Raw genomic sequence first — 12301 nt, forward strand, 5'->3', positions numbered from 1 at the left:
TCAACGACAACATCTACTGTTGTTGTTGAGTTTTTCAAAGAAAATCTCGCGCCTTTCGAACAAAAGTAATGACGGCCATTTCTGTTTCGAATCCGGGAGCTTTGGACTTGAAACAACGCTGGCCAAAGGTTGTAAGGAAAGACGGCTCAAGTTCAACATGGCGGTCCCAGAAGAAGCGCTCAAAGTTTGTGAGACTTTGGAAGGGATTTTGAAGGGAACATTTGGACCGAACGGACTTGATGTCATGCTGAATTCATCTTCAGGAGAAACACTTGTTACCAATAATGGTGCGCTAATTTTGAGATCCTTGAATATAGAAAATCCTATCGGTCGAACTATTGTCGACAAAATTGTTTCCTTCTCCTCAATCTCTGGAGACGGCGCAACGTCATTCGTGTTGCTTTTATCATCAGTTCTACGGGAAGTTGTTTCTATTACAGGAATGAGAGATAATTATGTTCCCAACGAAACTTTATCAATTCACCAAAGACAAACTTTAGTCGCTTTATCTCGAGCTTTTTACAAACTTGAATCAAACTTACTTGAACACGAAGTTGTTGCTTCAGTTCTGAACGGGATCGCAGTAACTACGGATGTCAAGGCCGAGGATTCCTCGCTTATAAAACAGAGAATGATTAGACTTCTTATCACAACGCTTAATGGAAAATTTCCGTCCAGTTTGGTTTCGAACTTTGTTGAACTTCTTTGCCAGGTTGTTATGGAGACTTGGAAATCATCAGCTGTTTCCCTGCAGGACTCACTTTTACATGTAATTGATGAATTTGCTCAGATCTGTATAGAAATTCCTGGTGTTCCAGTTTATTCTTCCCATTTGAAAACTGGAATAATAATACCACGTGGATTTTCCACTGAACAAGAAGGAGTGCTTAAAACTTCTCATGCATTCATGTTTGTTATCATGAACTGTAGGTTTGACTTCTTGGGACCACAGACATCATCAACAATTCAAATGAATGATAAAACCATTTTATTTTTAAGTGTTCAGTGGAAAAGAAACCAAGTAGAAAAAGTAATCACCACATTTCATGAACATAAAATTAAACTGATTCTGTCCTCAGAGGATGTACCAGACTTAGCCTTGCATTTCTGCAGGCAGTATGGCATTGCTGTAGTTAGCAACATTCCTCAGGAGTATGTCAACTACATATGCAAGTGTACAGGAATGCTTGCCATCAACAATGTTGGTGAAGACAGTCTATCAGAACTCTTTGTTGGAAAGGGTGTTTCGTGTGATCTTCACATAACAGGTCATCATAGATTTGTCCAGCTTGAGTTCGATTTATCAAGCTGCAAATTCTCTCCTTGCAGCATACTGCTTTGTTCTCCAGCACAAGGATTATGTAAGCAGTATTACATTGCCCTTCACCATGCACTAAAATGTATCAAAATGTCTTTTAGCAAAGATGGAAGGAAGTTACTCTTTCTTCCAGGTGCTGGTGCATGTGAACTGGCCTTAAATTTTTCTTTGAAAAAAATTTCTCAGTGTGCAAAAGACTCAAATTTATCACAGGCTTTGGAAATCCTGAGCAGTGCATTGCAAACCATACCAAGGTTCCTCCATCAAAATTCATTTTCCATGTCTCATCAAAAGGAAAACTTCATTTACTGTTTGAATGAGATGGAGTGGTCTTGGAAGAAAGATGGATTGTTGTTAGGGATAGATTCAAAGACAGGTACATCATTAAATCCTCAAGAGTGTGAGATTTTTGAGCCTCTTCAAGGAAAATTCTTGCTCTGGCAGAGTGTCTTGCAATGCATATCACAACTTCTGAGTACAGATAAGCTTATTGGTGTAAGAAAAATAAACGATGGTTTCTGAGGAATAAAATACAATTTTATTTTAAAAACAGACCCCTTTGGAAAGCTGCTGTCATTGTTTTGGAAAAAGGGATCAAACCGTGATTCAGAATTTTTTTTTTCAAATTTTAATAGGGTGATTATTAGTTTTATAAATAACTAAACAAACCAATTCATAAGTAAACAGCTGAACAAGTAGATGAAAACAGAGATGCCAATGTGTGGGAATGTGAAACCTAAAGATGTTTGACAATGTTATCCTTGCAGTGCACCCCTCTCCCTTAATTTTATCAGTTGAACATTTTTGCAATCTCTGCTCACTGAAAATCACTGCAGTAGAAGCACATGATCTAAATTGGGAAAAATAAAAAAAATGTTTCAAGTATGACTATCCTTGAAAAGAAAGAAAAACAATTATTTTTAATGGCAATAAATCCAACCTTTGTATAGTGGTAAAGTGGGGTCCTGCTCACATTTAATGTGCATCAAAAAGTAGAAATAATGTATCACGGAAAATCCTTAAACAACCTTAAAGTTAATGCTTCACAGTCCTCGGGGTTTTAATTTCTTATTTTCACTGGTTATGAAAACTAAAAAAACACTTAATCCTATATCACATAATAGCTCCTTCCCCCCTCTTTATATAAGGAATATTAAATTTTTCATTCATCTAGGAATTTTTGTGAATTGTACAGGAAATCAGGAGATTCATTCTGTACTTGGAAGAGGTAACACGCCGCGAGCAGTTCATTTGATAACAGCAACAGCGAGCAGCCGCCTTGCACAAAAACGGTCAGCGGCTTCGCGGTCAAAGTTAAACATGGCGGCCAAACGTAAGGTAGAGGATGACATTGATCTTGAAAATATATCAACTTTGCAGCCTAAAAGGCAGGGAACTACAACAACACACGAAAAAACGACTGTTCATAGCACGGATTCTTCATTTTTCCCACAGTTTTACGAACAACGCGGTCCTTGGATAGCTATGTTCGACTGGAATAGTGGACTCTACTACTATCAAAACATTAGCGATTATAGAACTCAATGGGAGAAACCGACTGAGTGGGATTCTATTCATCCTCTGTTTATTCCAGCGAACCAATATTATTATCAAGGATTTTATAACGGAACAGCAGATGGTACAACGAACAATGATCATCCGAAGGAAAATGTAAAACAAACTGCCACTGATTTAGAAGCTAAGGTTGAGAGACTGCTAACGAGGCCAGCTCGTCGACAGATCGATCCTGAAGAAAAAGAAAAGTTGCACTGGATTCCCGAAGGGGCCACAGAGTACAATATATGGTACGATCGATGGGTAGGAGAACACTGGCGGAACGACAAAGATCACGGTTAGTGATGAGAAAGACTTCTGACACCTTGGAAGGGAATGCATTGGGTAACATTGCTTCTAGCCATGCGAGCCCCCAATGTTCCTTTCCCTAACCCTAACCGCTGTAATATCAGGGCTTCACATGGTTTGAAGCAATATTATTTAGTGCTATCTCTTAGGAAGGGGTTGGGAAAGGGAAGCCCAAATACTTCCTGGACATTTCTTAAACATGGATGTTTGCCATGGGATTGGTTACCTACTCCATGAGTACACAAGGGTGTGAGGCATGGACACTTAGAAAGACTATCTTGAAAGAATCAATGTATTAGAAAGGAAGTGTTATCAAATAATATTCCGTGGATAGATTCCGAAACAAAAAAGTCAACAAGAGAAGGACTTTGAGAAGAAAAAAAATCCCTATACTGCTACTTTAAGTGGAAAGGGTTTATATGAAAAGGAGTGATGAATAGCCCTTATTGCATTTACGCCCACTGTACGAGAGCTCAGCAGACTTTGAAGTTTCGAAATGAGGTTATCGGGTCACACAGGTAAAACTTTCAAGTAAAATCGAAGCAGGCAGCTACGTTTGGAGGCATTTTTATTCATTTTCTTAAGGATACAGTGTGCTCTCGTCATGGTTAGACATTGTATTGCGTACGGGTGCAACAGTCTATTCAGTGAATCAGCAACTGATGAGATCCACAAGATTAGGATCGAAACCGTGGTCTTGCCAAACATGCTCAACTATCAAACTAGAGGCGAACAAAACGCACATAAAAAACCTCTCAAATAAAGAACTTACAAACGACCAGATTAATTTACTGACAAAAGGGCTTAAATTCATTCCAACACCCACTACAAAACAAAAACAGATCAGACAAGAACTATTGGGTGACTTTGATCAGTTCACAAGGAGAATGCGTCTGATTTACACATTCTGAGGGGAAGACAAAAAAAACCCATCCCTGCCACGTCAAATCTACATGGTTACCACGAATGCAAAAATCAGTAGCCCTTGAAAGCTATTTAGAAGAGGTTAAAAGTGACCTTTCAGAAATAGAAATTACAAAGCCAAAAGATAATTTGCTTCCAGCCAAACGCAAGGCGCTTAGGGCCTTGAAACGTGACTCTGAGTTAAACCTCAAAAAGGCCAACAAAGAAACAATAACCGTAGTCATGAACAAACGCGACAAAATTTTGCCATTTCTTTCTAAAATTACAACCATTCTTTCAATTTTCCTTTCGTGATGCCAGGACAATTACCACTAAGAATTTTAACCTTTTCCTCGGCAGAGAAAAACGCAGATTCTAGAGTTATACGATCAGACATAGAGTGTTTCTGGTGTTTCTCGAGAAACATTGACCTGCTAACCTTGTCCTGAAACTGTAACTCCGTGGACCCTTTGCATTGCAGACACAAATGCGATAAGGGCTATTAGGACAGCGTAGAAGTTAAGAGGAGTAAATAGGAAAAGGGAAGTGTGGAAACAAAGCCAGAAATTGAAATGGGAGATATATACAACACATTCAATTGCAACAGATCTATTCAAGTATTCAAGTGTAAGACTGAATTTTTTTTTCAGTGGAGTGGCAATTATGAAACAACATTTGCTAGGCTATCAAGAGAAAGAGAGAAACTTAAGACTTGACTAGAAACTGCGTAACCTTTTTCACTTGTTTTGTAATAGGGCCATCGGAGACGAAATGCTGCATAGAAACAGATGCAGGATTCACCAAGGCAAATATTTATGATCCTGGTGGAAACAAGCATTATTACTGCATTTATTTTGCCAAAGGCTCTTGTCATCTGGGTTCTGAATGTGGTTATCTGCATGTTATACCTACTGATAAAGATGATAAGAGGTCAGTGGTAATAATATTAGCATGCTTATAATTATAATAAAGTTATTAGCAGGTGTACATTGACTGAGTTGTACATTTGTAGTGATACACACTAGCCATATCAGATGGATGTTATATTGAACGTGTCTTAATTAGGCAGAGGTTTAACAATGGAATTTGCTTTCCTAACTTATCTAGAATCGATCTAGCCCATGATGTTTTTGGCCGAGAACGTCATCGACTTCACAAGGAAGACATGGGAGGGGTTGGTACATTTGACAAAGAATGTAGAACACTTTACGTAGGAGGCCTGGGCTGTCGAACAACTCTGGAGAAACTTTTGTGGAAGGAGTTTGGGGAGTGGGGTGAAATTGAGGTTAATGTCACATTTTTATGCTCTTCAGGCATCTCTTTAAGTTGGACATGTTAGAATTGCATGACTAATTTGAACAAATAGGTGGCTTATAGTTAAATTGATACAAAATAAATTGTTTATCAAAAGAATACGGGGTTAGAAAATAGTGATGCTTTTTTGAAGTACATTTTCTAGATATGCTGAACTTTGGTTTGAAGTTTATTGACCTTTTATTTCTCAAACAATTAAAGTGAGAAAAAAACATTTGAATTGGTTTTAAATTTAAGTTTTTTTTCTCACCCATTGATTTTGTGGTGAATTTTTCTCAGTGGACATGGACTTAAAATTGCCTTGGTACTTTAAAAGTAATTGTTTTTGTTTTATACAAATTCTGCAGGACATAAGAATAATACACAAACGCAACATAGCATTTGTACGTTACAAGAACAGAGTAAATGCTGAATTTGCGAAGGTGAGAGAAAGGAGTTCAATGATAGGTTATCTTTTTCTCCTGTGCGCTGTCCGTCATTTGTCGTGTAACATAAAAATGTGTTAAGATTTAATTTTTGTGGGTTTGGTGGATAGTCCTTGCTTTGGAAAGATAAGTTCCTGCAGAAAAATTATGTTGAAAAATAAAATAACGCCATAAATGCAGAGAGCCTGTGACAATAGCTAATGAGTTACAATGCAGTTTGCACTTTTATAAGAAAACCATGTCAGATTATTTGTTTCTTTAGATTGCCATGTCAGATCAAAAGCTGGACAACAGAGAGTTGCTGAATGTACGGTGGGCTTACGACGATCCGAATCCAAAAGCACGAAGAGAGGTACTCCACTAGCTCATTACTAGTCTGTTTGTCAGCTACTGTTAAACTAGGCATCTTTTCTCTTCTTTTTGAGTTGGTGAGAAAAAACAGAGAGACGGAATTCTGTAAAAGTCTAAGGTGGATGATGGAAAATTTTAAACTAAAATTTGCTTCATGTTCGTTCAGGAGTTGTTGCGATCTAAACATAGAGTGCTTGAGGCGGCCACAGAACGAGGGTTACTTCAGAAAGCTCTGTCACGTCCCACTCAGCCATCAGGTGCTCAGGTAACAGGGCCTTATCCGAACACAGACAATCAGTACCCTGTGGAATCCGGCCCTTTGACAAGGGAGCAAGTTGAGCAGGTATAGCAGTCACTTAAATCCACCAGAGAGTTGTAATCATTTAATTATTAAGTCTCAAAGATTTTTCAATCTCCCCACTGAAACATACATTGGTAATGATTGATTTAGAGGAAAACGTTTAAAAAATTTTGCAATCGTTCCGTCAACTTCAGATACTGTTTTAAAAACGACTTTTCTCTGCTCCCGGTTATAACCTGAAATAGCATAACCGGCACAGAATATTTTACTAATGTTCCGCCCAGCGCATTAAGAACGTTTATTCAAATAATCACGCCTCACCGATGGAACACTAGAAGCAGTCGTCTTATTGGTATTGAAGCATTGGACATAGCGACGCGGTCCTCTGATCTTGTTAATTACTGATTATCAAACACTTAACTGAATTCCTCTCATTCATTTCAATGTTTTAAGTTATTTATTCTTAGATTTTGTTACATTTCAACAATTAAGAAGGGTTTTTTTTTTACGAAATATTGAGTAAATTAACTACTGAAAATGTCTTGATAATTCTATCGCCAAATTATAACTATATTTTTTTTCTTTAGGCCGAGGTTCTCCAAAATGTTTACACAGATTGTACGAGGTTAGACGAAGCCCTCAAGAAAGTAGAGGCTCTCTATCCTGAAAACACAAAGAAAAGTGATGAAGAAACCACTCAGCTTTCTGAATATGGCAACAATGAAAATGGTCAAACCTCAGAGGCATATTGGAATTGTTCTGATTATTATAATGGGTGTAGTAATTACGATTACGGACAGGCGTGGGACTATTCACATCATAATTTTCAGACTGAAGGTTACTCTACCGAAGATCCTTACAGGAAAGTTATCTTAAGCAAAGAAGCAGACTCAGATTCACCTTCTAACAGCTAAGATTCTGTATCCACGAAAATATCAATGTTCGAACAAATCTCTCGAGTATCGACCGATCGATCTCGTAACCTGATCGTGGACCAAAGGGGATGATATGGTTGCCGAGAAGGGAATACAGTGCAGTACAAACATGTGCGGACTTTTGGCAGGGTCTTAAATGCACTTGGTCACCTTTTGTACAAAGAATGATGCAGGTGTCACCCTTGTACTAGAGGATCTCAAAATAAAAATTGAGCCTCTCTCTGGTCAACTGTGGGTGTTGTCATGCCGCACACCCACACTTGTCTGCCTGTCCTCTGGCATTCTTGAGTTTTGTTATAAATGATATCAGAAAAGAAAGATTCCATGTGGTGTAATTCAAACGAGTTATCACGATTATTAATTCTGCCCGCCCCCCCCCCCCTCCCCCTTCGCGGTTTCCCGGCGGCTAAACGAGAAATCCCGACTTTAACGTCACGTCACCCGCAAGCCATTCCTCTTTAAACTCGGTCGTGAGCCAAGATGGCGGCCGATTTTCCGTATTTTGACTGGCACAGAAAATTGAAGATTTGAGCAAATAAAAAAATTTTTGCACAGAAATACTCCAAATAATACGCATATTTCGTTAAGCGAAAAAAATTTTGGGTTTAGGTACACTTCAACGAATTGCCGCAGGGTTTAATGTTAAGCAAAGGACATCGAACAATCGCGTTAATCGGTGGGATCATGGCGTTCATTAGAATTTTTTGCCCAACGTGATCCTTTTGTGCCATTTGCAATCGACCATTCTCGCATATATTAGTTATAGGTTAGCATTTTGTTCGTATTAAGTTTTTTTTCATTCCTCAGAGAGTGTGGTTCGCTTAAGGTTTAGTCTTGTAATCGAGTGAAATAGAATAAAATGTTTTTCTGGTAAACAAGGACATTAACTAGAGAGCGAACGTAAAATTGACAACATTATTGACTTGTGGAGTCAGGGCGCTTTTCTTCTCTTGGGGATATGCCATTGCTTTTCTATTAGATCTTAGAATCCCACTGTCCAAGAACAATGAGAAACCAAAATCACACAAAAAGCCTTTCCTTCTCCTCTGACCATTCCTTTGGAGCTTTTTCATTCGACTGAAGGCAGGAACATGTGACCGAACCACTAGACGAATCTCAACCGATTGGTTGACGCTAAAGCGCAGTAAATCAGTCGGCCTCGTTTTCTCTCCGCGCTAATTTCAGGTCTCCAGAATATTTACTTTTATGCCCTCAAATTTAGACGGGTAGCGGGGCAGATGTCAGCACAATCTTACTCCATGTCGCCCCATCCGCATACCTGACGGCCTGATACAATTAATGGGTTACCAAAAGGAAGGGGGGGGGGGGGGGGAAAGGAATAAATTCAAGTGTGTAATGCTGACGATCGTTGAGTCTGAGATCTCATTTTCCTCTCGGATTCCCACCAAGGGTGGGGGTTGGGTATTTTTGTCTCTCTCCTTCCTTTGGGAATCTGACGATTGCTCCTCCAAAGGAGGGATGGATTGATAACGAAAAACCATGCCCTTCGTGGTGCCGATGTTTACAACGGAAAAGACGGAGATTTGAAACAAATAAAACCACGTGTAATTAAGGAATTTATTTATTTCTCAGCATTTGAGTTAGGAAGTCATTTTCTGCGAATGATGGCACATTTTCGTTTTTCTCAGCTCGACTCTCGCTCCCGTTTTAACCCCCACATGTCAGACGAAATGTAACCTGCTAAGACAAAAAAATCAAACATGCTTTTCACAAGACTCTTACCATAAAAAAAAACGTCGGGAGAAAAAGGAAAAAAATCTCATGCGTTTGAAAAGATAGCGTTTTACAGAGAATAGAAAACTTCATAAAAACGGTACACGTGCAAAGAATACGATTGCAAGCCACAGTACTCCCTACCTCTCACGTACAGGTGCCGGGAATGTTTTCTATTCCTGAATCCATACTAGTCTGGTGAAAACATCGCACTTAATCGTCCCTGCTTGCGGTCTTTATGTCTGACTTAGCTGTCACATCACAAACTGGATAAAAATAAAAACATAAGTGGATTCATTTTCTAAGTTCAATCAGATCTGCGTAGCAAACTGAGGTTAATAAACTACTGATTGTTAATGAGAAAGACTGGTCAGTCTCTAGAGAACGTTACGCTGAATCACTTTCTATCAACATTGTTGATTGTGGATAAGTAGAAAATAAAAATGATGACACCACGCCGCAGTGTTGTGTGCACCGTTTCTCCTTTCTGTTCCCTAACCCCCTGAAATCTGTTCTTGGTATGAGACTAGCCCTGTTAACCCCTTGACTTCTAAGGGTGATTAGCATCTACTTTCTTCTTACAATAACCACACACCCCTCCCCACCCCTAATGACATTAAGGCCACAAGACGAAACGAAGCTCTTGATTGTCAAACAAACTCTCCTTGTCGGCACCTTTAGAAATGTAAAGGAAACAGTATGGAGAATACAAAAACTGATGTTAGGGTACAGAGTTAACAATGAAAATCTAACAAAACGCTGCAATTGAGAAATAACGTTGTGAAAGATGTTTTATATCAAACTGCGCTACATTACATCAATCCATGCTTCCGAGTGGATAATACGCGGATTCCATACTTAAGTGCATGACGAAAAAAAAAAAAAAGAGAGAGAAACGAAACGATTATTAAAGACGTAATGCATGAAAAGGCAACGAATACAGCGACTTCGAGAATTGACAGACAAAAAGGCTCTCATAGAAGAAGATAGTGACTGAGAAACAGGGTATAATATGTAAAGCTAGGGTGGAACTGCTTAAAAAGAGTCCTCATGGAAAATAACCCAAATAGTCTTGCACTCTAACAAGATCGTAGCCCGCGGGGGTAGTGTGGAGGGGGTCTTCCCTTGCATTTTGGTTTCCCTCCGATATGAAACGAAAATCATTTACAAAAACAAAGCATCCCGGTATGCTCCGAAATTCCAGTTCAAACTGTGTTTGAGCCCAGTTTCTCTCTAAGCAACCGTGCTGAATGCATCGCTCGGCGTAAGTTGACCCTATACAAGATGCTCGCTTTTTTGAAAGTGAATTTCTCTCAATCATCCTTTTATATGGAGTCTTGCGTTGAAAACTCTCGAAAGAATCTAAATGCCCGCTCACTAATACAGTAAAAACCCGCATACAAGAATATGTGGATTAAGAACACCCAGGCTGAAATTTTGTAAAATAAAAGGAGCATATATATAAGAACACATTCAGCCTGAAAATTGAAAATTGTTCTTATATATAAAAACTCTTCCCTTTTCAGTTTAATAGAACAAACAGTCTGTAGCTTTACTGTGGTATTGCACTAAGATCTCTGTATAAATGCTAATTTCACTTGCTGTGTATAGCATATGTACGACCACTGTACTTGGAATTAAAAGTCTTATAATTACATTTATAAGTTATGTATTTCATCATAGTTAGTACATTCCTTACATTTTTTTAGAAGTAAAAAATTAAGAACACTCGAGAACACTTTCAGGCTGATTTCACCTGAAATACCCGATATATAAGAACCCAATCAACCCGAACCCCGAAAATGGGTGCTCTTGTATGAGGGTGTTTACTGTACTCACGCTTCATGACAAAATATTCTCAAGGGCACTAAAACAAGGAGCGCTGAATCAGCCAACTGTTTCCCTCAGAAAAGAGTTTAGTTTCACCGAAAATAATATGCTAACACATACTTCATGAATCACGCTGTGAAGTGTACTCGTGTTTAAAGCAGCGTGAAAATCTGTTTGTTCCCAACTGCAAGTAAAAATCAATCTTTCATTGATTCCGATGGTAGAGTTAAACCATTTCACTCTTTGTTTTTTGATCATTTTATGTAAAGTTTCTTTCTGTTATCAACAATTCTTTCCACGAATGAGGCGTATTTACCACTAGATTTACGACTACGTAAACACTCAAGTTGTAGGTAGAAGCGATCAGGTAACACTCTATCACGAGTCAGGACCAATCAGAATTCCTAAAACGAAAACGAAAGTAATCACCAATCCGAGCAAAGGAAAATGTCACAAGCAGCTAATTAGTACTTGAAGAAAAATAGGAAACCGTCTGAAACGCGGAAGAACATGATTAAAAAAAACACGCTTAATTTCATTTTTAGACTTAATGACCAAACGGATTGTGGGGGTGACGTGAATCTTCTGGTCCAATTGCAGTATTACACTATGCAAATCAACATTCTCATGCAAGGTTCGACACAAAGTAGCCACAGAAGCGTACTTCCAAGAAAGGTGCAACAAACTGTATCAAAGAATAGTCGTAGAGAGTTTGACCGAGCGCTCGGGAACTTACGTTAAAAAAAAAAAAAGAAACCTTGTAAGGAAACTCACCCAGTATATACGTTCGTTAGAGACTTCCTTTTCGCTCACCACCGGTTGAACAAACACTACAGACAATTTACTTCAGGAAGCGGACCATTATCACAATTAGATGACGGAGGACTGAAAACGAACTCAAGACGAAAATGTCATTTGCTGTGAAAACTGATGAAGGTTGAACCAACAGTCAGTTGGACACAGCCCGCACTGAACAAATCATGATGCATTTGAGAGCCAGGGTAGGTGAAAATTCAAATATGGTTTCATTTAGAGGTTGCAGAAAGCCAGTGGTATGTTAGGATGCTACATCGAACTTCATGGTGTGAATCGTAGTCGAAAGAGAAAAATAAGACGGGAAGCAAAGGTCAAGAAGTGCACAAAGTATTCTTTAAATCTTAATTACAACCGAAAACAGCTCCAAATTTAGAACGGATTACACAAAACAAAACAAAACAAAACAAAATAAAAAACTGGTAACGTAAAATAAACAATATTAAAGTTGGAATCCTCTCTCTAAGAGAGATTTAGAACCAACATCATTTTCTGACAATAACTTCACCCGTTT

At 38.7% G+C, this 12301-nt stretch overlaps 2 protein-coding genes across 2 annotated transcripts; both read left to right on the plus strand.

The window, feature by feature from the left end:
• Positions 1–110: 110 nt before the first annotated feature.
• On the plus strand, positions 111–1872 carry LOC111329577 (BBSome complex assembly protein BBS10). The gene has a single exon (XM_022934308.2). It carries the CDS (start codon positions 158–160, stop codon positions 1838–1840), a length of 1683 nt encoding a protein of 560 aa, XP_022790043.2. The 5' UTR covers positions 111–157; the 3' UTR covers positions 1841–1872.
• A 608-nt stretch (positions 1873–2480) lies between these two features.
• LOC111329512 (pre-mRNA-splicing factor cwc2) lies at positions 2481–7754 on the plus strand. The gene is made up of 7 exons (XM_022934231.2): positions 2481–3170; positions 4840–5014; positions 5192–5369; positions 5746–5820; positions 6086–6175; positions 6341–6517; positions 7063–7754. The coding sequence occupies exons 1-7, from the start codon at positions 2639–2641 to the stop codon at positions 7387–7389; spliced, it is 1554 nt and encodes a 517-aa protein (XP_022789966.2). The 5' UTR covers positions 2481–2638; the 3' UTR covers positions 7390–7754.
• Positions 7755–12301: the final 4547 nt, after the last annotated feature.

This window comes from Stylophora pistillata, chromosome 3 (genome assembly GCF_964205215.1).
Source record: "Stylophora pistillata chromosome 3, jaStyPist1.2, whole genome shotgun sequence".
NCBI lineage: Eukaryota > Metazoa > Cnidaria > Anthozoa > Scleractinia > Pocilloporidae > Stylophora > Stylophora pistillata.

Coding starts and splice junctions, on each gene's coding strand:
- LOC111329577 (XM_022934308.2), top strand. CDS start 158: ATGGCGGTCCCAGAAGAAGCGCTCAAAGTTTGTGAGACTTTGGAAGGG.
- LOC111329512 (XM_022934231.2), top strand. CDS start 2,639: ATGGCGGCCAAACGTAAGGTAGAGGATGACATTGATCTTGAAAATATA. Junction 3,171..4,839: donor GCGGAACGACAAAGATCACG/GTTAGTGATGAG, acceptor GTTTTGTAATAG/GGCCATCGGAGACGAAATGC. Junction 6,176..6,340: donor ATCCAAAAGCACGAAGAGAG/GTACTCCACTAG, acceptor ATGTTCGTTCAG/GAGTTGTTGCGATCTAAACA.